Raw genomic sequence first — 27,320 nt, 5'->3', positions numbered from 1 at the left:
TTTTTTAGGTTTTCAGTTTCTTTTAGGGTTACTCGATCTGATCTCCTCAATTTTCTATCAAATTTGGTCTACTTTCGTCATTTGTATTTCACACAATTAACCCTGTTAGGTTTTGGGTTCATTTTGATATTTGGGTACTTAAGGGGGTTGCATTAAAATAAGAGTGTAACTCATTGGGTGACGATGATAATTTCTCAAATATAAAACTATCATCTATAAACAAAAGATGAGAAACAGGAAAGTTGCTCAAACTCTAATTCAAAATTTTAGTAAAATTATCAAAATGCCATCAAATGGAGATAAATATAAAACACAATAGCATCTCAATGGTCAAATTTTAGTCCAAAGGAAGCAAGGAAACTTGCTCAAGCTCTGATTCAAAGTTCTAGTAAAATTATCAAATGCCATCAAATTGAGATAAATATATAATACAAAATAGCATCTTTTATAATTTTAGCTACTTCCTCTACTCATTTTAAGCTGAAATTGTACAAATTAGATGCTTTTCTAAAGCATTATACTTCACTAGGCATAATGAAAGAGAGAGGGAAAAATTACTAATAGATAACTGTGAAGAAAAGGGTCCCTTTCTCCATTTAAAAGCACAAAGAAAGAGATATTACTATTACAATTATAAATGATATATCTAAACATTTTACAATATTATCCCATGTTTTCTGGAAGAAGGCCGCTGAGAAACGATCAGGGATTTAGAGATTAGAGAGTGGGCAGAGTGTTGAGATGCAATAAGATTCTCCTTCAAAACCGAGGACAACGGCCTAACATAGTTAGTAGAAGTGTGGAGCGGGAAAGTTCATCCTATCTAGAGGTCTTGGGTTCAAGCCTCTTGATTCTCATCATCCCTCCCTCCCCCCCATAGAATAGGTACATATCAAAAACAAAACTCCATCATAACCCTCCAATTGGAATCATCAGGTAGAGACAAAGGGTCCTAGTAATACTCCTTGAAAATCAGCATTAATCCAAGAGAAATCAGCCACAGGATTGCCATGAAGTGTGTAAGAGTAACGAGTAACTTGGATGTGAAAATTCCTGCCGACATTCTTCTGCTTGTTAGCAGTCAAAAACTCAAATCCAGGGGGAACCTTGGGTGAACCAAGGTATGAGTTTGGGTTGGATTCAACTTAATTGGTTTAAATTAAGAACCGTTGGTAAAGGATGCTTTGGAGGATTTTTTTTCTAAATATTAATCTCTAGCTATGAGTCTGACCATAAGTGCTGTGTTATTGCCTTCTTAAAACCTAAAACCATCCAAATTCCTCATTAGATTGAGCCACACCTTTGCCCAAGCTATAGTCAGTGCTTTTTGCTTCTCTGATGTTTTTCCTCTCCAGAACCTCGCTTGAATAGAAATTATTTGATTTTTTAATGCAATAGGGAATGGGAGTGTTGACATGGTGTAAAACAAGATTAACCAAGACTATAGTTATTAAGGGAAAATGTTTTGTGCCGCAGTGCAGGCTGCGCCTAGGCACATGGGCAGCCTGTGCAGGGAGGTAGGGTGGTCATTGTGCCCACCCCCATGTGCCTGGGCGCAGCCTGCGCTGCGACACAGAGAACAGCGCCCCATTTATTAATATCACTCCCTGGCTTGTGAGAGAGGCATTCAATTATCCATTGGCTTAATTTCTTTTGAATCCTCTCTATCAACCGGTTGACCTCATCTTGTTCCCCAAATTTTTCTTTCCTTTGAATGGGCATATCCTCCTCATAGAAGCCCTGGATCTGTGTCTGTCTTCACCGAGTATGCCACTCTTGTTGTAGTTGATTTGTTGGCCTGCTAGCAGAGCAAGGTTGAAGATCCCATGATCATCCTAAACTTTCTGTGCAATGACTTAAGGTAAGAAATGCTAAGACTTCCGCACCTCTTAAACTGCCATACTTGTAACCATAGAGCTTTAAAAGGTTGTCTCGATTCTGAATGACGAAAACGATATGTTGGACTCCAATATTATCTGGGTGTTGGACTCCAATATTATCTGGGTGATATTTTCATTCACAACCATCTCCTCCATCAAAGATGCCAACTACCTCAGCTGGTACATTCTCTGGCAAACTATTGCAACAATTTTAGGATCGAAATCTTCCTTCACTCTCCATATACTATATCTTATATATTGTCTCGTTGTGGCAGCTGTAGCTTAGGAACCAATATGTAGGATCAAAATAATAATATGGGAAAATTTCATGGACACCCCCTAAAAGTATCCAATATCTCATGAACTTACCAAACTTGGTCAAAATGTCACAGACACCCCCTATTTTTATGAATTTATTTCAACTTAGTCCACTCCGTTAGTCTCTGCAGTTAAGCGTCTGTTAACTCTTTTTAAATGGCAAAATTACCCTTACCTGTGAAATCTCCATAATACCCTTAAGGGTAAAATCCCAAATACAAACCATTCTCTTCATGGGACCCACCATTTCTTCTTCTTTGTTTCTTTCTGCTCAACCGCTGCAACCTCTGACCACCACCGATTCAAGAACATCTGCGTTACTGCGTATCATGGTGGGCAGTGGACATCAGTCTCATAAGATCTAGGATTTACCACCAAAAGGGGCTCACCGGTTGAGGGGGCGAAGGTTCCCTTGGGCTGGCGTCTGTGGAGACCTCCTGTCGGCCAAAGACACTGTAACGACTGTAGCTCTGGTGGTATAATCCACTTTTACAAAATTTAGATCCGGTTTGGTGTTGAGACTGGTGAAACTTCTGTGTATGAACTATGAAGTCTGGACTTGAAAGTCTCTAAAACCAACTGAAAAACCCAATGAAGAAAGTGGAGGTATGAATCAAGCGAAGATACAATGTTGGATTGTTCAATGGAGGCAGGTCGCAGATAGAGGTGGGGTGCATGCGGGAAGGGTTGCACAGGCGACTAAGGCTGGGGCGGGATTGGATAGGACTTAGGGAGGAAAAAGAGAGTGGGTGAGGGCAGGTTCAGCAGGGTTGCAGATGGAAATTGGGTGCGGCTGCAAGGCAGGGTGAGGATGGGTGACGACGGGGTTGCAGATGAACGACAAAGTTCAATTGCTTTTCCAAAGAAGAAAAATCCCACCTCATTATGTGATTAAAATAGAAAACAGTAGCATTTTGGACTCAAGACTATAAAACTCGAAAATCGAAACGAAATCGGTAGAGAAGATTTCATTCCAAACAGCCTGTATCTGTTCAGGAACTGACAATCTAATCTATTTTATGATGAAACTTGAATCCGTTTAGGAATCAAGAATCAACCCATTAATCAGTCCAATTCAAGATGGATTATAAAGAAAACAACTACGAACCAACGAATTCAGCCGATCTGATTCCATTCAGGAAGCAACGATTAGAAGCTGTCCAATTCTGGATCGGTATCAGCCAATTCCAATCCACCGATTCAACAATCTCATTCCTGAATCGGTTTCATTTTCTACAGGTGGATGATGATGGTCGCCGGAGATGGAGTGATGGTCGCCGCAATGCCGCAGCTCTCCAATGGTCTGAACAGGGAAGAAGAGGGAAGAAGATGGCACCTTAAGTGTCATTTACCTATTTTTTATTTAAATAACTAAGAGGGTAAAATCAACATTTTATCTTAGGGGGGTAACCCTGCTTAACGTCAGGGGTGTCTGACATTTTGACCAAGTTTGGTAAGTTTATGAGATATTGGATAATTTTAGGGGGTGTCTGAAATTTTCCCTAATAATAATAATAAACACTTTCATCTCCATCTCTGTCAACTGTAAATTCAAGATAATCTTAAGGAGCAATATGCTTGATGCCTTAGCTGGATGATGTAGGATCGAGTAGGCAAGGGCTAACTTTCAATTGGTATCACTTCTGTTGGTTAGAACATGATAGAGATCAAATAATCAATTCCATAAACTGGGTCTTTTAACTAACATGAATATCAGAATGGTAAGCACCCAAAAAGAAAAAGAAACATGTATATCAGATTGGTTAGTCAGAACAAATAGGGTCATCGCTTGCCAAGCTTGAGCAGCCAGCATGACGTCACATCTTTAAGTCTAAGGGTAGCCACTTTGAATAACCAACAAATACACCTATCGACTGATTGAAAAAAGACAGTAACTGTAGCCTGTAGAACATGGCTAGGCCAGCAAGAACATTTTTGTATAGCAATACACTATGAAATACAGATCCTTTTTGGTTCTGAGGTTGCATTTAGAAGGCCAGAACATGAAAATTCAGAGAAATGCCTAACCTCAGTACGAGTCCAGATCTCCTCCCCTGCAGGTAACCACCCCACCCATCTCACATTGTCCATGGGGTGTGAGGACACCACCTCAACCCATCTCACACTGTCCATGGGGTGTGGGAAGTTACCTGCAGGGGAGGCGATCCAAATTCCCTCAGTACAAGTAATGGAGGCTTATACCCTACAATATTTCTAGATCTTATTGTGTACTAGGAAATATATTCTAAACATTAATTGTGCCTCAACAGAATTTCCATGCTTGATTCAAGGCTTTGCACTGCATCATTTATTACTTTCTTTTTCAAATCATGGATAGCTTCTTCAAATCATCTTGAGTGAGGAAACATAGAATCAAATATCTACTCATTTAATTATATGAATGACAATAAGACATGATAGAGAGAGGTGACATAAAGTGCTACCTGAAGAACATTGGATGTTCCACATATGTACATTCGATGAGTTTCAATATCCTTGTGGGGGCTCGGGCAATTCCCGTAATGATCATCGGCCACGCAATCCTGCATGGAAAAGATGATTTACCTCACAACTGGCTCATGGCCGTCAAGAAGATTGCCCATGCTTAGAACTTTTCTCCATGACTGGTTCGCAGTGGGTGGTGTAAACATATTCACTTCAGCCTATCTCTCATACATCTGTACCTGTTGTTTAACATTGAACTCCTAACAAAGAAACCAAAAACACAAGACATCAGTTTCAGTTTTTTCCGACAGACTGGAACCCAGACTATTTGCGTCTAATACTCAATGATCCAACCATTTGAACGGGAAGACTGGTGACGAGGACATCAGTTCACCTGGCCGTGGCTTTAGAGTCTACCAGAGGAGGAGATGCACTCCATGGCATCTCTTTGAACTGATGATGAGTTTAGGGGCTATCATATTGATAGGACCCAGCTGGTAGGCCCCACGGTGGACCCCACACGCGATGGACAACAAGCCTAGTCTTAGTTTTTATTTTCTTTTACTATTTCTGTTTATTATTATTATTTTAGTACAGCATGTATCTCTTTGTTTTTTTTATTTATTGCATGTAATTCAATTTTTTCATTCTAGTGGTAGTATGGTGGGCCGTTATAACCACCCAATCACAGCAAGTATGGTGGGCATCTCTCTCAATTTTTGATCTTTTTCTTCTTCTTGAATTCTGCTCCCTTTCTTCTCCTTCTTTGCTTCTTCTTCTATCATCCACTCTACAGTCTCTATATTTTCCCCTTTCCCCACCTTGTGTACTGTTGCCTTGGCATTTCTCTGCAACATAGTGACTATGAACAGAACCTGCCATGTATGAAGACTGATTGGAACTTGCATTCTCCAAGTCTGGGCTGATGAATGGGATGCTGAATGAATGGACTAAAGGCTACTGGTGTTCCCTCACTCCAACGTATAAGATCTCCCTCTCCTTCAATCTTATCTTCTTCTTCTTCTCTTCTCTGTCTTTTTGTGATATAGGTGGTAAAGTCTGTCTACCGTCCCTATTATTTTCTTCTTCTCTTAGTTTCTATGCTTCTACTTCAATCCTGTTAGCAAGTGTTCTCTACCTTTTACTGTTTTACTTTACAATTTGTTATTATTAATCACCTGAACTGTTAGTACATTGGCATCAGTTTCCACTTCTTAATTCCTTTATATTGAATGTTTGCTGATTCCATATGTTAGTTAAATGGTTAAGTCATTAAAAACGCACACATCATTTTTAGAATGTTGAAAGTTCATGCATTCAATTTGATATCTTGCTGCCCATGCTTCCCTACCCCCATGGTCCCAATTGATGCCCTGTTAAGTTGATTGCATTCAGTTAGGACTATATTGCTCATTGTTACTTTAATTCTGAGTTTTAGTCTCTATGTTCATGTATGCTGCAGCCATTCCCTGACTTGAGTCCACCTTTGGGGTTTGAATAGTCTAGCATAGCTATCCTAGCCAGCCCTTGTAGGACCCCTAGTTTCTAGGTAATCCCTATATCAACTGGTCCATGAAATGGCAAGAAATAAACAACAGGGGGAAACAGAAAAAAGAAAAAAAAAAAAAAAAAAAAAAAAGGCAAAAAGCAAAAAAAAACTGTATCAGCCCTTGTAGGACCCCTAGTTTCTAGGTAATCCCTATATCAACTGGTCCATGAAATGGCAATAAATAAACAACTGGGGGAAACAGAAAAAACAAAAAACAAAAAAACTGTATCAGACTGCCCAGTCCCTTCATTGGAATAGACAGCCACTGACACTTTTTTTAATTATTTTTTTTGTAGATAGGTAGGCCCCAAGGAGAGTTGAACTCATGGCCTCTTAATTGAGAGGAGTTGGACCTTACCAACTAAACTACCCCCTTGGTTAAAAAAGCAAGATGTTATTGTTGGTGAATGGTTTTGGTCATTCATGACCGGTGGCCAATGAGAGCACGACATTGGATGATACTACAAAATTTGCCAACATGTTTCACTCCAAAGGAATGTACTAAATTCCTATTTTCCCAGCTGAATATGGCCTGCAGTATCACACTTGGTGCAAGCATTGCATCAGCCAAACTGATGCAGGATATTTGGGGGCGGCTCCTACTAGCCCTAGCCCAGGCCCAATTAGATACTCCAAGGGAAACCATCTCAGGCCCAAGCCCAAGCCCAAGCCCTACCAGCTCTGCATTTAGTTTCTATTTCAGTTATTGCTGTAGAAGTAGTTATTAGAGGACAGTAATTTCTGTAGAAGTAGTTGTTAGGGAGTTATTTTCTGCAATTTTTTTGATTTTGAGTTTTTAAAAGACTGTATTTTGAGAAGGAATGGGGAACAGAATTGAATAATAGAAAGAATGAGTTGAGTTTCTGGCTGTGTGCGCGTGCCCTCTCCTTCCCCCCCCCCCCCTCCTCCTTCTACTTCTTCTTCTTCTCATGGCTTCTTCTCTTTTCCCCCTGCAATTCTGATTTTCCCTCTTCTTCATCTACTGCTTCTTCTTTTCCAGTTTCTTCTCTCTCCCCCCCCCCCCCCCTGCAATTCTGATTTCTTTCTGGATTCTCTTTTCTCCTTTCTAGTCCCCCATCACAAACTTAACTAACCATCTCATCCACACAAATCTCTGGACCCTTACGATATTATTCATAAAAAAGGTCACAACACAATGCGAGTCCTGGAAGGGGTGGATTGGGGTCATCCTAACCTATAGCATTTTTTACATGAAGTGCCTCAGTGCCTCAGTGCCTGCTCTCGGACGTAACTCCATCTCCATGATGCCCGCCCTCATGACCAACAAAATAATGTTACAGATCAGATACTTCTGACCACTGATATTAGAAAATTTTGTTTGATCTCCTTGATGGAACCCAACATATGATAGATTTCACTGAGCATATAAATTTGCAGTCAATCTTTTTTATGACCACATTTACAGCCCTATATGAAGGGAGAACAAAAATTCTTATCATCAAAGCTATATGTGTCGAATTTTACCTTTTGAGTGTTGCTGCCTAATTTTCCCATTCCCATTCCCCTACATGGAAGCTGCAAGGATCAGTAACTTTTCCACATGTTCAAAGAAGACACAATCTCTTCAGGTCATCTATCATCTCAACCTTGTCAGGCAAGATATTATCTGTTATCCATACAAAGCAGTAAAACTCAGAAAAGCTTGCACTTTATAAGAAATACTCTGCAAACATGATGCAGACAATTAGAAAGACAAAATGTACCTTGCAAAGGGTTCAAAACGGATGCTAATTGTCAGTACAGCTGATCCATTTTGTTGAAGGCAGTTCACACCATTTGCTCAAGGAGGACCTGAAGAAATCAAGGTATTGCAGTCAGTCAAAAGTTCCAAAGGCTAACATGGTCCAATACCAAAAGAGACAGATACCTTGAACAAAAGATTTCACCTTTGGTAAATGTTAGAAGATGAGAGAAGAGACTGAGAACTGAAATGCTTGAGTGGGTTGTGACTCTCCTCAGCCCCTCTATATAGATATCATTAATTAGGAAAGAATTACAAGTATACCCTCCATAGCCATAGCTAAGGAGAGAAATAGAAACAAATAACAAAGGAAAAAGCCCAAAGTACCCTTATCGGGTTACATAACTCAACACTCCCCCTCAAGTTGGTGCATATATATCTTGCATGCCCAACTTGACTAAACCAGGATGAAACAACTTTCCACTTAGCCCTTTGGTGAAGACATCTGCAAGTTAATCTCTTGACTTCACAAAGGGTATACAGATCTAACCACTTTCTAACTTTTCCTTGATGAAGTGTCTGTCGATCTCCACATGCTTAGTACGATCATGTTGCACTGGATTGTGAGCAATGCTGAATGCCGCTTTGTTGTCACAGTACAACATCATTGGATGATGAACAGATTACCAATATCCTGGAGTAAACTCTGAAGCCATAATAGTTCACATATACCCTGGGCCATGGCACGGAATTCTGCTTCAACACTGGACCTAGCCACCACATTTTGCTTTTTTACTTCGCCATGTGACAAGGTTACCTCCGACAAAGATACAATAGCCTGAAGTGGATTTTCTATCAGGGTTACCACTCCAGCCAGCATCTGTGTAAACCTCAATGCGGAGATGATCATATGGAGATAAGAGAATCCCTTTCCTTGGAGCTGACTTCAAGTAGTGGAGAATACGAAGAACAGCAGCCATATGGGTAGAGTAGGGATCATGCATGAACTGACTAACCAAACTAACAGCAAACGCAATGTCTGGTCTCGTGTGGGAGAGATAGATCAATTTTCCCACTAACCTTTGATAGCACCCCTTATCAACTGGATCACCATCCTTCACTTGTAGACGAGTAGTAGCCTCCAGAGGGGTGTCATATGGGTGACATCCTAACAAACCAGTCTCTGAAAGTAAGTCTAGAACATATTTCCTTTGGGAGAGAAAGATGCCTTTAGGAGAACGGACAACTTCCATCCCAAGAAAATACTTAAGCTGTCCTAGGTCTTTGATCTTAAATTCTAGGCCCAAGAATGTCTTTAGGTGAGAGACTTCCACTGCATCATTGCCAGTCACCACTATGTCATCGACATAGACTATGAGAAGAGTAACCTTACCTCCATTCCGCTTGATGAACAAGGTGTGGTCAGCATTGCTCTGTTTGTATCCTACAGAGATCATTGCTTTATGGAACCTGCCAAACCAAGCCCGAGGAGATTGTTTCAGCCTAGATAATGCCCTCTTCAGTCTGCAAACTTTCCCCTGAGTCTTGTCGTAAGCAAAACCTGGAGGAACCTCCATATAGACTTCCTCCTCCAGTTCTCCATGAAGGAATGCATTTTTCACATCCAATTGCTGCAAATCCTAGCCAAGATTGACAGCATATGATAGAAAAACCCGAACGGTGTTCAACTTTGCCACTGGGGCAAATGTCTCCTGATAATCAATGCCATAGGTCTGGGTAAAGCCCTTGGCCACCAGCCTGGCCTTATATCTGTCCACTGTTCCATTAGGATTCTGCTTGACAACAAACACCCATTTGCAACCCACTGTTTTCTTGCCCGAAGGAAGGGCCACTAGCTCCCATGTTTCATTTTTAGATAAGGCCGTCAACTCTTCCAACATTGTTGTCTTCTACTTTGGATCTGCTATTGCCTCCTACCATTTTCGAGGAATAGAAACTGAAGAAAGAGACGACACAAAAGCATAATAGGAAGGGGACAAAGCATCATATGAAACAAAACTAGTGATAGGATGTTGGGCGCAAGATCTAATGCCTTTACAGGTAGCAATTGGGAAATCAAGAGAGGGGTCCTTACCAGGCAACGCAGCGGAATCTGGATCTGGATCAGGTTCTGACGGTTGGAGAAGTGGTACAGCAGTGGTGATCTCAACCTGCTCTTTGTGTTTCCGGCTGAAGACTTGATCCATAGGAATTTGGCTCACAGGTCTTCGTTTCCCCTGAATAAGAGGCACACTAGAGATTGAAGTTTGAACTCTTGGAGGAGAAGGAGGCTCCCCCTGAATAGGAGCCCGAAGGGTAGAAGAAGACTCCCCTTGAATAGGAGCTGATAGAAGATCAAGCACATCTTCAAACACTGGATCATGCTCCCCCTGAAGAGGTGGCTGAGAATAGTATGCCAAGGATTCATGGAGGACAATGTCCATGGTAACAAATGTACGTCGAGAAGGGGGATGATAACATTTGTGTCCTTTCTGGGTAGCGAAGCAGCCCAAAAAAATATAATGGATGCTCCGAGGATCAAGCTTACCATGAAGATGATGATTGTGAGCATAGCAAACACAACCAAAGATTTTTGGGGGGACCAAAACGGAGGAGGAACCTTGAAGAAGGTCAACAGGAGTACGCCCATCAAGGACAAGGGTAGGCATACGGTTAATGAGGTAGGCAACAGTGAGTATAGCATCACTCCAATATTGAGAAGGAACCTGCCGTGCAAACATAATTGCCCGAGCCACTTCCAAAAGATGTCGATTTTTCCTTTTAGCGACTCCATTCTGGGCAGGGGTGTCTACACAGCTGGTCTGATGGATGATGCCATTCTCAGCCAAATAGGTTTGAAATTGACCTTTTATGTATTCTCTGCCATTGTCGCTCCGCAGAATTTTTTATTTGGCATTGAATTGGGTCTAAATCATACAATGGAATAGCTAGAAACATCGAAAAACCTCACTTTTGTACTGCATCATATACACCCAAGTGGTGCGAGTAAAGCAATCAGTGAAGGAAACAAACCATCTATAGCCAGAAATGGAAACACAACGGGCAAGGCCCCACACATCAATATGAACTAAAGCAAAAGGAAAAGTACTTCTTTTATTGATTGGAGAGTAAGTAGAACGAGTCTACTTAGCCAAGACACAGGCTTCACATAAAAACTCATCCTTGTTACAATCTTTAACTAACTGAGGAAACATAAAAGCTAAAGTTCTCAGAGGAGGGTGACCAAGCCGACAATGCCATAGATGGAGATCCGAAGAAGTTGCTGAATGTAACTGATGAGCCGAAGAGGAAACTGTTGGTGGACAAGTCTAACCCGTGTCGAGTAAGTAGAGACTACCATGTACCTTACCACCCCCAATCGCGTGGCCTTTCTCTAGATCCTGTATGACACAATGAGAAGGAAAGAAGGTTATTTTGCAACTTAAATCATTGGTTAAACTACTAATGGAAAGAAGATTAGCAGGAAAGGAAGGAACATGCAAAACAGAATTTAGGGTAATGGTAGGAGAGCAGTGAATGGAACCCTTTCCATGAATGGGAGAAAGGGAACCATTCGTTGCCCGAACAGTATCTCTGCCAAAACACGAAGAATAATGATGAAATACATGAGAGGAGCCAGTCATGTGGTCAGTGGCACCGAAGTCTATGATCCAAGCACTGGAGACTGTCGATGCACAATGACTACCGACCGGAATACCTGAGGCAAAGTAAGAACCAGATGAGGCAGCAGATGCCGTGAAAAGTGCAGCGGAAGGTGGCTGGAGCATGCGACGGAGGGCTAGAATCTCATCCTGAGTAAAGCCAGTATCAGCAGAGGGGACTGTAGCAATAGGAGTAGTGGCTTCAGTCAGATTGGTCTTCAGTTCGAACTTCCCCCGACCTCATTTCGCCTCAAAATCAACGGGATTCCCATGTAACTTCCAACACTGAGCCTTAGTGTGATAGGGCCTATGGCAATGTTCACACTTGACAGGCTCTTTGGAAGCAAAAGACCACTGTCAGTAATGGCAATAGGAGCAGGGCTGGTAGTAGTCTGTAGGGCGGACCTAGCAACAGTAGGAGCTTGTAGCATCACAGCATGACGAGTCTCCTCTTTGTGAATCATGGCAAAGGACTGCTCCAGTGTAGGAAAGGGAGACTGGTTTAGCACTTGCATTCTAATAGGGTCATACTCCACATTTAGACCAGCCAAGAAGTCGTACACACAGAAACTATCGACGTGTTTACGGTAGGTAGCAACATCAGAAGGTGTAGATGGCTGATAAGTGGAGTAATGATCCAATTGTTGCCACAAGCTCTTGAGTGTAGCATAGTATGTGGAGACAGACAACTCCTGCTGAGTGAGCTCATGAGCCTTCTTGCGAATCTCATACACTTGGGCAGCATTCCCAATATGCCCATAAGTCTCCTTGGTGGCACTCCAGATCTGATGGGCTGTCTCTAGACGCATGAAGTTGTCGGACAGATTTGGTTGTATGGATGCCAACAAGTAAGACATGACCATGGCATCATTGGACAGCCACTTCTCTTGCAGAGACCCAGCTGTGGGTGGCATGGGAATAGTCCCAAGTATGTGACCAGCCAGTCCTCGACCAGCAATGGTCAAATAGGTGGTCCGAGACCACTTGAGGTAATTTGTCCCATCAAGCTTGATAGGAGCAGAAAGTGAAAGGAGTTCTGTCTGGGGCTGTCCATCTTGTGGAAGGGGCTGTCCATCTTGCCCAGAGGTTGCAGAAGATGCATCGGTGCTAGGCATGATGATTCAAGAAAGAAGCTTCAACAAACAAGGCAGCAACACAAGGATAGCAATATCCCCAAGAAAACTTGAAGGAAATAAGCTGAAATATGGACCAAGTACGCTTGAATGATGATGGAAGAAACCCTCAAAATTTCAGACCAATCAGAGAAGGAGAACTATAAGAGGTAATTCATCGAACACCTGTTGAGCACACTTGTATGCTGAAATCGATGGCTGAAAGGGGAAATAGAGAGAACTTGCACAAAAAACTGAGGATGGGCTTCAAACTTGGATTGAAGACTCCTCTAGTATGTGACAACCAACCCCCAAAAGATCAGCAGCAACAGAGAAGTAGAACCCTATATTGATTGAGTGTCAGGGTTTTGAAAAACCCTGACAATTGAGATCGACTTTTGTCTTGGAGAGCTGTAGCTGTTGTTGTCTTGGAAAGCTGTAGCTGCTGTTGTAGTGTGAAATAATGCATGATAGGAGTTGTCCAAGGTATGCTAATATGGATCTTCAAGAAGGGGAGACTCGATCTTCACTCTTTGATAAGACTCGATCTCCAAGGTATGACGACTCCAAAATCGCAGGAAGGGGGCAGCAGCTATCAATCCAAAGGTATGCTTCCAGAACATTGAATGAATGAGGTAGATGAAGGACAGCACAAGATCAATAGATCACCTCATATGTGCTGCCCTTAGTGCAGATGTAGGACCAAGAAGAAGAGGGGGCTGTTAGAGATGGAGAAAAAACGATGAAGATGGTGGGTGTTCTAACCCTAGATCAGTTTATGCTCTGATACCATGTTAGAAGATGAGAGAAGAGAATGAGAGCTGAAATGCTTGACTGAGTTGTGACTCTCCTCAGCCCCTCTATATAGATTTCATTAATTAGGACAGAATTAAAAGTATACTCTCCATAGCCAACTACCATAGCTAAGGAGAGAAATAGAAACAAATAACAAAGGAAAAAAACCCAAAGTACCCTTATCGGGTTACATAACTCAACAGTAAACAATCTGATTAAAAAGAAAAAGAATGTAAGCAAGCTGAATTTAAATTTGCGCTATCATGAGAGTTCAAACAGCCACAAATTGATCTGTTTTTCATTTAACTTGGCAATAATCAGAAGTCCCACTAGCAGATCAAATTCCTACAAAGGCTAGCCATTCCAGTTTCTAAATAGAAACCAAACTCAAAAACTTAAGGACTAGATTGAATTGGTTGAGGGAATTGAAGCATAAAGATGGAGGATGCAATTCACATGATAGTATGATACCCATGTATCTTAAATATTAGCAACTGAAATCAAGCAATCCCTTGCTATTTGGAGTCTCAAGATCCAACTGAGCTTTAATGATAAGCAAAGACATCCAGTCATTACATTCAGAGGATTGAAAAGGTAAACCCTGACTGATGATTATTTTTGCTTGCATAGGCACATTTTTTTGTTTCTTTAAATTTTAATTTTTATGTCTTTGATAAATTTAACTATGCAAAAGAATTAATGTTGTTGCTCATCAAGCAGAACTTTCATTACCCATCCTTGCAAGTAGGCAAAAGAATTTTGTCATGGAAAACAATATTAGGTAGACCAGCAGCTTCAAATGGACTAGTAAGAAGTCTTCCTAATTGTGCTATGCCTAGCACAACAGGCGGCTTCTAACTCCCACATGGCATCTCACCTTGCATCTAATCTGGTGTACAGGTAGGTCCAACTCTTATAAGTCCACCTGTCAAATTTCAAGTCAAATGCCTAACAAAGCCTTGAAAAATGGTTGAAAACTCAAGAAAGGGGGAAGGCAGTTTGACTGAATACAAAGGTACAGTCTACTAAAAGTGTCATATTGTTGAGCTGGGCCACCTACATTGACATGTGGCCAATCCAAGTTGAAGGAGAGGTCATTTGAAGTGGTTAGATATAGCTTTAAAACAATTTTACTTTCAACAAGGTTTAAACGAAAATGATTACCGAAATTTGACCAAAATATTTTGGTTTCACGATGGGTAAAAAAGCCACTGAAATGAATGGCAAAACAGGATTCATGTGATCGACCCCATTTATCGTTGGGTAAGGCTTTGCTGAGTTGAGTTGTGGTGTTCTTCTCTTCTTAATTACATCTATCTCACAGTCAAAATATGTTTAGTTGGCTGACCAGTGGAAAGCTGACTAGATGTTATATATGTAAAAGAACATTTTAGAACAATGGACTGCTAACCTGGAGCTGAACCTCCACAGTTTCGGCTGATACCAAACCCAAAAAACAAATTAAAAGAAGGGTCCGGTTTATCTCAACATGCATGTCTAGAGAAATAGGTGGACGAGCAAATATTTCTGCCACGTGGCACGTTGGATGGGCTGAAATTTTGTGGGTATGTAGACCCAAGATCCCCTTCTCACATGACAAGTTTCAGCCCAAAAGGAGTTAGCCACATGGAAAACTAAAGCATTGAGAACTTAAGGACTACCAGAAAGGGTGTACACGAATGCTTGAACTACCGAGAGATGCAGGGATATACACGGGAGGGTAAACGATTTGGGGCTGGAATTTTACACGTGATCAATCAAACCATTCTCTACCATATCCAACAGTCAAAATAGCTTTCATGTGGCACATTTAGGTGTGCTCGTCCACTTATTTTTCTAGATGTGCCTGTCAAGATAAAATTTTGTCTTGACGGAATAAAAAGAAAACCTGGATTGAACCATTTCAACAGACCTTGAACTAGATCAACATTACTTTCTTTTATTATAGGTAATTGCCTTCACACATCATCATCAGAGAAGTAAGATAGATCTGGGAAGAACAACCGGAATCGAATCCAGCAGTGAAGGTGAGAGAGAGAAGAGAAAAGAGAGATAACACTAAGCCAAGTCTTGAGCAACAGAAGCACTCAATGTAGGGTAATTTTTCCAATCAATTCTGCCCTTTTTTATCCAACTATTGGTTACATATATAGACTCTTAGAATCAAAATCGGTTCCAACAAAGAAACTCAAAGTAGACATAAACAAGGAAACTAACTCAATCTCCTAACTAACAGCAGCTTATTCTAATAAAATAAATTGCAAGTTACAAAATAACCCATAAAAGAAAATACCCTAAATATCCCTATCTAACCCTGCATGTGCAGTGCTTGAGCTGCCAGAATCTGGCCAGTAACTAGGCTTTCTGACATGAAGATACTGAGAACAAATCTGATATGTAAACAGCACTGATATGTATGAACAAGCAGAAAAGAGACTCAGGTTTCAGATGTAAGAAGTGTTGGTAAGTTACCAGAACCAGAGAATCGGGTTCCAGTCCCAACAAGAAAAATTCAACCTCTCTCAAACCCCTGATCTAACCTCCTAGAATTTTCGGTCAAGTTTTCTATGGGATCTCGTCCTTCAACTGAACCCAGAAACTCGACTTGCTAAGAAAGATATGTAGGTGTGGTTCTACTTATATCAGGACTTTAGAAGAAAACAGAGAATGGAACTAAAGGGTCCCAAGACATCTAACACCGAAATTAATAATCAGACTTAAGAGAATATGATAGCAGGATTTCAGAAACAAAATATGAATGCCATTTTATCTTTGAATTGAATAATGTTAGCATAAGCATATCATTAAAATATGAGAGAAAAAACAGGGTATTGCAAGCACTCAATTAGAAACAGGGAAACTGACCTGATTATAGGATTTCTGTATTGAGAAAAGCAAAAAAGATGCAGGAAACCACCTGCTAGATACCCTTGGAATCCATTAAAAAAATAAAAAGCCTAAAGAATTCATCTTAGATTTTTGTGTTCACACAGGAAACTGGAAATCTTTATCCGTCAAATCAAATGCCCAACAGGCAGGGTACATAAGTATATATAGAATGTTTAAATCTGACTCTTTTTACAACGAGAACTTGCCCTAATCCTAATACAACTTGAACCACTACCTTTTTTTAACCAATAACAGACTGAAACAAGCATAATTCAACTACTAAAGCAACTAGAAACATTACAACTGTAAAATCCTATTGAAGCCAGGACCAAAAACCAAATTGACTTACAAACTCCTAATGCCAATAGGCAAAGATTATAGGCTCATTAAAATAGAAAACCAACTGGACAATATGCCTAATATGTGTGTAACCCAATCCAAACTCACTTTGGGTAAAATAAACCTTTTCCTGTGATTTTCTTGCATCAGTGTCTCAACACATGAGCAGGATAAAAGAGTTCAAGGCATTGGATTTCTTCAAATCTGATCACTGAAAAGTAATGAAATTTTTTTTACCAAATCTTGTTCCAGCTGTCCAGCACTTCCTCCGACTGGAGAAATAAAGTGAGGATCAGATCCCCAAACCTACACTATTTGGAAATCATGAACACCACCTAGATATACGATTCTGATGCGGGAGATTTGCCTGGAGACAGTAAATACATGGAATATGTTACAAACGAGAAGACCCCAGCAGTCTATTACTTCAGATGTCTTATCTGTGCACAGGGAAGATGAGAAATCAATTAGTCACTAATTCATTCATTGTGGCTTTGTGAAGGAAGTGTGGTACCTCTTCCTGGGGCTCTTCAGTGTTTGTTGAACATTTTCCTTTAGATGTTCGTGACCTTGCAGTGTTTTGTTATCTGTTCCCTTTGGCATTAAGGGCAAAACTTTGAGGAGGTATTCCCTTATGGAGATTCCATGGAGTATGTGGGAAGAGAGAACTAATCAGATTTTTTTTTAAAAATATCATAATGATTTGAGCAGCAAATTGGGTGACCAATCAGGAAAACTTTCAGAGGGTACTTTTTGATTGTGTGATGGTAGAGAGAAGATAAGTGGCGAACACAAGTCCAAATACAGAGGTGGCAAGACATGAATGGGTTGCTCCATTTGACAATTCTATTACATTGAACTCCGATTGAAGCAGTCCCAGAAATTCAGGACCGCCTGGAGGAGCCTTTAAAGATAAAGGTGGAAATCTCCTCTTGACATCTTATGGGCCAATTGAGAGGGGAGACTAGAATACAGTGAAAATAAGGCTATTGCAAAGGGGCTGTCCATTTTTGCTACTAAACCACCAACTTTTTTATTGGTGGAGGGTGATTCAGCATTGGTGATAAATGGTTTGCCAAAAACAATGCCATTCCATGGAGGTGTGTGCCATCAGGAAGGCTAAATCTCTGCGCAATAAAGGGAATACGTCATTCTCTTGGAGGCCCAGATCTGCCAACTCCTAAGTAGATACTCTAGCTTGAGAAGAGGTGGGGAGATAAGTCTTCAACAAAGGGCCATTTTCAATTTTATGATGTAAGCCCAATGTTTCTCATTGATGATCCTCAAGCATGTGGGCATAATGTGTTTTTGCGTGGTCTTCTATATTGAATTTATGTTTATTTGGACAGGTGCTTATGTTATGTGCCTAATGGGGCCCACTCTAGTGTATGGGCGCTAGATTGGGCCAGCCTAGTATGGGATAGGTTAAAGGGCTTGATTTAACACGTTCCCTTAGCTTCGGAGCTTTTGGCGTATCGGTCAAACACCTAACATTTGGTATCAGAGCTGGGCATCACGTCACGGGTTCAAGTCACGGAAAGGGCTACCTAGGAGAGGGCTACCTAGAGTAGAGTGAAAGTCATCAAGAAAGGGCTACCTGCCACCAGGCAAAAATCCTAAAGCAAAGTGGAGCCGCATGGAAAGGGCTACCTACTGCTAGAGTGAAAGCTGCATAGAGTGAGAGCTGACGAGGACGACGGCTGCGGAAGCATGGTGGTCTATTATGTGCCTAATGGGACTCACTCTAGTTTATGGGTACTAGATTGGGTCAGCCTAGTATGGGATAGGTTAAAGGGCTTGATTTAATGCGTTCCATCAGCTTCGGAGCTTTTGGTGTATCGGTCAAGTACCTAACAACCTAACAAATTGCTTCTTATTCTATCAGAAATAATTTTTTTTGATACATTGATTTACTTTATATTAAGACAGATCCAGTGTTGCTGGTTCATTAGTAATAAATAGATAAATAAGGAAATAATTTAACTGTTGGAGTAACAAACTGGGTAAGGCTAAGTTAGTTGACACAAAGGGATCACAAACCTAACTCCACTCTTCCACCCTAAGAATAAGCCAAGACAGAGAAGAAGCATTTAAATAAATGGCAAAAAAATGGTGTTGAAGGAAGGCGGGAAAGGGGACTTGTGGTAGAGAAACTTGTAAACCAGCTACAGTTGAAATGAGAACCTCATTTGTGTCATTCATTTAAAGCTAGCTACCCTAACATAATCCAAATAGAACTAGCAAATTTCATCAACACTTGGCCATCATCTCGTAAAGCTGCATCATACTCGATTGCCAGATTTCCATATCCTCACCAATCAAAACCAAAGCACAAACAAAAATTGAAACAAGAGAATACAACAGCAGAGAAGCATCGAAACAGCCTTACCGCACCAAAATGATTAAATTTTCCTATTACCAAAATCTCTCAGACTATGAGATAATCCATTACTTAATCAGGTTCCCAAGTGAAATAACTTAATCAGATTCCCATTTGATAATAACTAAATAAGATTCGCAAATACTGATCTCATCATGAACAATATCATACAAATTAGCGATCACAAAGATTTTACCTTATTAAATGGACAAGTTAGTTTCGTTACACAGTAAGGAAGGGAAAATAGGAAAAGATATGAAATGAGATCTTCAGAATATATTAGAACTCAAAAAAAAATAGGAACATACATGAATTACCTCCTTTTCTGAAGTTCCATCTTCTCCTTCGTCTTCCATTTTGCTGGAGGACGCCATTGATCAGCTAACGACATGAAAGAGGGAGACGATACCTTACACTTTTGAGTCTCCCTGTAAACGCACTTGCCCGACCTCCAAGCTCCAACACTCCCACTGGAGATATGAACAGGTTTTTGGGGTTTTATTTTGGAAAATTTACGAAACACCCATCCCCCAACCCTAGTACCTACTATAACTGCTACCTCGTTAATTAAAACTCACTACAATTCAATTCCTTATGTCTCTAACCTTGAACTTTACTGCCCTGTTTTAATTTGCATAGGCATATTTGACCTGCAGCTAAGATTAATCGGTTGGACTTTTTGCATTTTGATAGTTGGACAGGATGTTCTAACTTCTGCAGGTTACCTACCACTACAACAGACAAGATGGAAACATAACTAATTAAAATAATGTAGGGATGGAATATTGGAAATATGCCAAAAAAGCAAAGATCAAATTAAATGATATTTGGAGCAACAATAGGGATCTTAACAACTATCTTCATCCTTCTGACAATGTGAAACTATCATGGAATTTAGTTAATCCTTTTCTTGAGCTAGTAGAGGACTAACTTTACTAAGAGTAATTTTAACTGTACTGATGACAAGTTTTTAAATGTGTTAAGAAAATTGGCTTATAAGACATAGTAAAAAAATGTGATGTATCTCCAATGGACAATATTGTAAATATTCCTTTTCTTAATATATTTCTTTTTTTCTCTCAAAAAAAAAAAAAAAAAAAAAAGAGACGTTTTTCAGTAACTGGCAGCAGAGAAACACTGCACCAGAGCATAAAATATATATCCATCACTATATTGACAAACGGGACATTCCGGATTGGATGAAATGTGATGTGTAACCAAAAGTTGTACTCAGGATTAGATGAAATATATTAGTGAAATAAAAGTTGTTTAACTGCCTAGAGCATTAGCAGAACACCACCCAAGGGAAAAGCTTTATTCTTTTGGACTAATCTAAAATTCCTTTTTTTGGTTTTTTGGTTGGTGAAAGACAAAATCTAAAATTCCACAGTTTAGTGAAAAGCATCTTGGGTAGAATTTTTTATTTTATTTTATTTTTTTTGGAGACAGGAGGGGTATCCGACTTTAGGCCGACTAAATCCCCCCTGGGCTTGTACATGACCCCGCACCACGCACGAACCAGGAGTTTCTGGACCCTAGTGAGCCTCAGGCGGGTGGCCCCAAGAAATTATGCAGCCGCGAAAGAGCTGTTAACCGGTGCTGCAGTACAGCATGTACCTGCATCCACTACAATTGTGTACAAAATGACCGATGCACCCCTGGGAAGGCAAAAAAGACCAGAAGTGTACTGGTCATTTCGCACGCCACTATGCTGGGCGCAGATATACGCCGCGAGCAGCACCGGTTAGTGTTCCTTTTACCCTTTTCGTCACCGTACCTTGAATCTTCTGCACATTCTTTGCTCTAGTTTCCCCTCCTCTCTCGCCATCCTCGACTCCTGCTCCTCCAGTCCTCTTTTGTATTCTAGCTCTAGGGTTAGGGACGGAGAGACCAGACGACCAACTTTACCGACTGATCTCCCATCGTCTTCACGGAGAGACATCAGCCTTCGGCCCCCCCCATCGTCTGGGACTTAGACTCAGTAATCTGTCCACGTTCGTAAGAAATCGTCGAAACAGCGATTCTCTATTTCACTAGATTTCACTCCTTCCCTTCCCAAGATTTGAATCTTGCGAGTGCACCAAAGCTTGATGGGTCGATCATTCGATATCACTCCAGCTCCTTAGCTTCCCATCGTTCCCATCTTCTCCGCATCACTTTTACGATGAGGTCTTCTGCTTCAAATTAATTTCCTCATTGCTTTCTCGATTTACTTCAGCTTCCATTGATACAGGTTAAGGTTCTCTTCTCGACTGCTGCTCATTCTGTGGAGCGTGGACCTCCGCCCTTGATTCAGGTAAGAGTCATCTGTCTCTCTTTCTCATTCGTCTAATGCTTCTTTTCGTTTGTTAAATCTTTTTCTGAACAATCTACCGCCCTTGATTCAGGTAGGAGTCCTCAGACTCTGCATTATCTGATTTTATTTTTTATTCATAATTTGGGAAGAGTTTCCTCGTAAAGGTCTGGTCTGTTTACTCCAATTTTAGTTAGCCAGACCCCATGTTCATTGGTAGTTTGATTGATACAAGCAAAAAATTACAGAAAGAGAAGCAGCCATAAAATGTGAAATCGACTTAGAATAAAAAAAGTTCCCTGCAGCCAGTGTTTAGTTTTGACTTTGTAGCATTGGAAAATTTCCCATTGACTACTAAGTGATCCAAACATAACCTTCTGCATTCAGTTCATTGTGGAGTAGTTATTTTATTGTTCGCAGAAGACTCACAACTTATTTGATAAACTGGATATACCAAACAACTGCTTTAATAGTCACCCACACATGTGCAATCTCTTTATCAGCTTTGCATTTGATTTAATGTCATGGTGAAAAGAAAGTATTCTGTAGCATTCAATTGGCTGTGTTATCTAGGAACTGTATATCAATTCTATGACCTTTCTCAAACGGCTTAAGATTTCTTTTCTCCGATTATGTTATCTTTAGTTTCCTGCTTCAATGCTTATATTTCTTATTGAATAATTAGGCTCCTGATCTCCTAGTTCCTTCCTGGTCATTCCAGGGATAATGAAGCATTCAATTGGTTGTTATATGTTGGAACTGTATATGATTTTTGGTTGTGACATATTTTTAAGTAATTATATTTGTTGGTTATTATTTATTAAATATTTGTTGATACTTGATAGGGGGCTATGAGTTTGTAAAGATGGATGAACATCTTCTTTGTAGTACTGCGTCAGCTCCTACTCCTGGCGCAACTACTGGCACAAGTAGTACTAACCCCTGTAGTGCCAGTGAGAGGAAGGATAAGGAGGAGGAAATGGAAACAGAGAACGAGAAGGGGAAGGAGAAAGAGAGTAGTTGTATGGATGTAGAAGCTTTGCAACCCAAACGTCGGAAAACTACATCCGAAGTTTGGAATGACTTTGAAAGAACTATTCATGGCGATAAAAGTGTGACAGCCACTTGCAAACATTGTGGAAAGATCTTTAATGGTGCAAGTACCTTGGGTACCACTCATTTGAATAACCATAAAAAGACTTGTAAGAGGAGGACCCACAAGGATGTTGGTCAACAGCTTTTAGCACTCTCAAAGAGTATGAGTGTGTCGGTTCCTAAGTTAGCAAGCTTCAAGTTTGATCCTGAACGTACTCGAAAGGATTTCGTTCGAATGATTGCCAAACATTGTTATCCAATCGACATGATTGATCATGAGTACTTTCAGATCTATGTAAGTAGCATCAATCCCACAGTCAAGTTCAATTCCATAACAGTTAGAAATGATATTATGGATGTTTTTCAAGAGGAGAAGGAAAAGTTGTATGCATTTCTAGACAAATTATCTTCACGAGTTAGTCTCACAACAGATTTGTGGAGAGTAGAGCATCAAAACTTCGGTTATTGTGTTGTTACTTGCCATTATATTGATGATGAGTGGAATTTGCATAAGAGGATTCTTTCTTACAAGATGCTTCCAACCCCCCATAGTGGGGAGGCTATTAGTGAGCATATAAAGGGCCAACTCTTGAATTGGAATCTTGATAAGAAGATTTGCTCTATTACAATGGACAATGCATCCAAAAATGATTTTATAATAAATTATCTCAAGTTGTGGCTTTGTCGTAAAGAAGCCTTGTTGCGAAATGGTGAGATATTTCATGTATGTTGTGGTGCACATATTTTACATCTAATTGTCCAAGATGGGTTGGAAGAACTTAAAGATGTTTTGGTAAAAATTCGAGACATGGTTAGGTGGATAAATGATTCACCATCTAGAATTGAAAGTTTTAGGGATATATTGGTTCAAACGAGATTATCTCACAAAAAGAGTGTCTCTTTGGATGTTGCAACAGAATGGAACTCAACATGTGAAATGCTCCATAATGCTTTAGATGTGAGAGAAGCATTTGAGCGTTTAGCAGAGTTGCATCAGAATTTCAAGACTTTGCCAACTGATGAGGAGTGGGAAAAGTGCAAATCAATTGGGCAATGCTTAAAAGCTTTCAATGATGCCATTAAGCATTTGTCGGATAGCAAGTATCCCACTGCGAATTTCTATTTTTGGGATGTTTGTGATCTTCATCATCATTTGCTTCAATGGAGAAATAGCAAAGATGACTGTATTCGCTCTATGGCTTTTACAATGAGATTAAAATTTGAGAAGTATTGGAAAGAAATTAATTTATTTATGGCACTTGGGGTTATTCTTGATCCTCGCTACAAAATGGAACTTATTGTGTTTGGTTTGAATGCAATTTATGGGGATGATGCTGATTACCACATTAAGAAGATCAAATTTGACGTTCTTGACTTCTATTCTGAGTATGCATGTAGGTATGGTGGATCTTGTTGTTCCCTTTTAGTTGGGGATGCTTTTGACCGTGTTGATGGCAATGGAAATGATTCTTTGGATGAAATTTCTAAGAAAAAAACTTCTGCATTTTCTGAAGGGTTCAAGAAATACATGCAACAACGTTCTAGAGATTTAAAGAATGCCCAAAAGTCTGAATTAGACTTGTACTTAGAAGAAAGCTTATTTCCAATTGGGGACGATGAGTATTGTTTTGATATTCTGCATTGGTGGAAACAAAATGACTACAAGTTTCCGATCCTTGCTAGAATGGCGCGTGATATCTTGGCAGTTCCAGCATCAACTGTTGCCTTAGAATCTGCCTTTAGCCTTGGAAGTAGATTAATTACCGAGTATCATCCGCTGTTAACTCCAGAGGTTGTGGAAGCTTTAATTTGTTTGAGGGATTGGTTGCCATCATATAAATCTGGTAAGTATTTGCGAAATTTCTTATTTTAGCTATTTTGATGTTCCTAACGTATACAACTCTTGGTTTTTTAACTAATTTATTTTGCTATGTATAATGTATCAGCTACCACTTTGGATGAATGACCAAGTGTCTTGGGAGCTTCTGCCTTTGCACACATAAGGAGAAAAGGTAGGGAATTATTAAGTTTTATAGGTATTTCATATTATTAAATGGACATCATAGTAACAACTATATAACATTGATTGATGTAGGTTTATTTCACATTGGTGAGAACGTTGCTGGTTCATGCTTTCTTGATGATGGCTGGAGTGTGGAAGCACATTGTATTGAGTTTTGGTTTCAGATGTTGGCTTTGAACAATTTATTTTACTCTAATGAACTGTGAACATATATTTGTCCAGTGACAGGAAAGAAACTTGTTATGAGTTGTGGTATTATCTTACAATTGTTATCTGGTGGAATTTTAAGTTGAAACACGAAGTAAGAAATTAATACTTTGTATTTTTATTGTGCAGTGTATTTGAACAAATTGGTCCTGACATCCTAGTAAAACATTTTCTTGCACATATATGATGGCAAATTCTGAAAACTATAGAAAATCTTTGGCTGATGCAGGAATTCCAACCTCTTATGCCAATTCCTAGAACATGACAGCAGATGATAAGATCAGGTTTCTTTTATGTAAGGCCACTTGAGCTTGATTCAACTATTAAGGTGCCTGTGCTTGTTGATATACAAGGTTTGCAGCTCATAAATGAAGCTTTTGATAATGTTCTGCATGCATATTGGTTTCTGTTATTGTTGTGATTTATGGTCTGATAATTTTTAATTTAATTCATTTGTGTCTAGTTTTGGTAGCAGAAATTTGCCATGACTTGGCTCAGACTCTCCTGGATTTTGTTTGGGATTTGGCCTGTGGTTCAGAAGTCTCAATTCAACTAGATGGTTGAGTACTGTTGACAGGCACTGGGGTTGAGATGAAAGATCTACTTTCAGTTGTCGCTGAGTTTTACTTGTCAAAGAGTACAACTAATTGCAGAAGGCAGCAGGTGCTGGTACCTCAAGTAGCTGTGTATGCTCTCTCTCTTATTGTGGCAACAACGATTGTGATTTATTGACTTTTAAGTGTGGTCTACTGACTAATCTGTAGTTCATGACTTCGAATCTTTTTGATAAAAAATGTGACAAATCTTTCCTGAAACTATTATTGACTTTTTAAGCTGTGTATCAGTTAATTAGAAAGATGTTCTGAATATGGAAACTAGAAACAAGAAAACACTGAAGCTGTTGAGAAGCTCCAGTCTTCTTATAACATTGGGGTTCCGAGTTTTTGGCATAATTTGTGTAACAGATTAGAGCATGGGGTACCATGCCACCTTGGATGGTAGGGTCTCTCCATAGTCCAATTTGTGGATGATTCTGGTTATCCAATGCCATTTGCCCAACATTGGGCTATTTATAGAATCCCAATTAACCTCCGATGAACTATTTAGTTGAGGATTACCTATTTCCATTTCTAGCATCTAAGATAGATTGAGCAGTTGGGATTCTCCGGCCTGCAACTTCAAGAATCAATGTTATGCTTTATAACTTAGTTGAAGATTATCCACAGTTTCAGTTTTGAACCATCAAAGATGGGTGATGCATTGTTGAGTACTGATTTCATTTCCTTCACAATCTACTGAGGATACAAAAGGGGTAAATGGAACTCATACATTCCACTCCATATGTTAACAAGGCTCCCTTTGGTAAGGTGAAGAGTGGAAGCATCACTTTCAATCTTGATTCTCCAACAAGCAGCGGTAGAGGACAGTCATGTAATGCTAACTGGCAACGATGTCTTCAGAATCTACCAGGTGGGAGAAGGGGAGGGTGGGAGGGGGGCTCAGGGCTCTTGAAGATGGAACAGTGGACAGTCTAACAACTCAAGCCGTAGCTTTCTTATTCAATATGGTCATGGAGAGTCATGTTTCTCTGCAGTGGGTCCTCCATCAGGTTCAAGAGGGAGAAGGGGAGTGTGGGAGGGGGGCTCAGGGGCTCTTGAAGATGGAACAGTGGGTAGTCTATCAACTTCAAGCCGTACCTTTCAGGGGCTCTTGAAGATGGTCCAGCATCATAATTTGGTAGAATTTCTCTCCGGTCAGATAGCAGCACAGCCAACAAATACTCTGTTCCTTTGCCTTTTCATATCCTTTTCTATTGTTCTCCATCTCTGCTTTTATACTGAAGCTGATTGTTTGCAATTACTGATTACATTCAGAATGGAATAGCAGCCCAGTCAAAATCGCAAAATCTGAGTGGAGTAATTTCCAGAAGAAGCATCGATCGGGGTTTGGAGGCTGAATCTTCTCTGCTGTAGATTCTTAGTACAGGCACTCTCTTGTATTTGTCTTTTGTTATCCAAGTGAATGGGAAATGTAGGTCACACACACACAAGGATTATGGTAACTTGTGCTTTTAGGTAGTGAAAAACCTTGAATCAGATATCTAATATTGATATTTGAATCAGATTTCTGTTATCTGATATCTGATATTGATTTGATGATTTCGAATTTGAATTGCAAAATATCCGGATATATGATTAACTAATCAAAATTCAAATTTAAAAACTGTTTTTACTAATCTGGTGGATAATCATAATCGAATTCAGATATGGATTAGGATAATCGTATTCGAATTCAGATAGTGCTATATTCAGTCTGTATTTGTTCTGTTTTCATCTCTTTACAAATTTTTCACAAGGATATTTCAGTATTTAAAGTCTTAAGGGAGAGTGATGGGTATAGATGGTGTGACAGATTGAAGGGGAGTGTTTGTAATTGAGCAATGCTATAGGACCATGGGGTCAATACTTACCCCCTGCACTTGCACATGTTATCCTAGTTTGGCAGTTTCATTACTTATTTATTGGAACCATTTCTTTTTTGGGGTAAAATTTACTGGAAACTTTTCCATGAAGATCAATCCAATGTGAGGATCCATGGTTTTAAAAATTGGATTAGAATCTGCCGATTCGC

General features: G+C 40.0%; 1 protein-coding gene and 1 long non-coding RNA gene across 3 annotated transcripts; one reads left to right on the top strand and one right to left on the bottom strand.

Moving 5' to 3' along the window:
* Positions 1 to 1,988: 1,988 nt before the first annotated feature.
* LOC122638251 lies at positions 1,989 to 19,512 on the bottom strand. 2 transcript variants are annotated; one of them, XR_006329389.1, is made up of 3 exons: positions 19,389 to 19,512; positions 4,643 to 4,903; positions 1,989 to 2,161 (listed from the first exon to the last, which is right to left on the bottom strand). It is a non-coding gene; the product is annotated as an uncharacterized LOC122638251 (long non-coding RNA). The 2 variants fall into 2 exon arrangements; XR_006329390.1 differs by lacking the exon at positions 1,989 to 2,161 and having other exon boundaries at positions 4,477 to 4,903.
* Positions 19,513 to 22,043: 2,531 nt separating this feature from the next.
* On the top strand, positions 22,044 to 24,725 carry LOC122638250 (zinc finger BED domain-containing protein RICESLEEPER 2-like). Its single transcript, XM_043831119.1, has 2 exons — positions 22,044 to 24,303; positions 24,406 to 24,725. The coding sequence occupies exons 1-2, from the start codon at positions 22,230 to 22,232 to the stop codon at positions 24,423 to 24,425; spliced, it is 2,094 nt and encodes a 697-aa protein (XP_043687054.1). The 5' UTR covers positions 22,044 to 22,229; the 3' UTR covers positions 24,426 to 24,725.
* Positions 24,726 to 27,320: the final 2,595 nt, after the last annotated feature.

Source organism: Telopea speciosissima, chromosome 8 (assembly GCF_018873765.1).
Source record: "Telopea speciosissima isolate NSW1024214 ecotype Mountain lineage chromosome 8, Tspe_v1, whole genome shotgun sequence".
Taxonomy (NCBI): Eukaryota; Viridiplantae; Streptophyta; class Magnoliopsida; order Proteales; family Proteaceae; genus Telopea; species Telopea speciosissima.
The sequence above is the reverse complement of the archived record's forward strand: the minus strand, read 5'-3'. Positions and strand labels throughout refer to the sequence as shown.

Excerpts from the sequence above, each read along its gene's own strand:
- LOC122638250 (XM_043831119.1), top strand. The coding sequence starts at position 22,230 with ATGGATGAACATCTTCTTTGTAGTACTGCGTCAGCTCCTACTCCTGGC. Across the intron at positions 24,304-24,405 it reads GTTGCCATCATATAAATCTG|CTACCACTTTGGATGAATGA; the intron begins GTAAGTATTTGC and ends ATAATGTATCAG.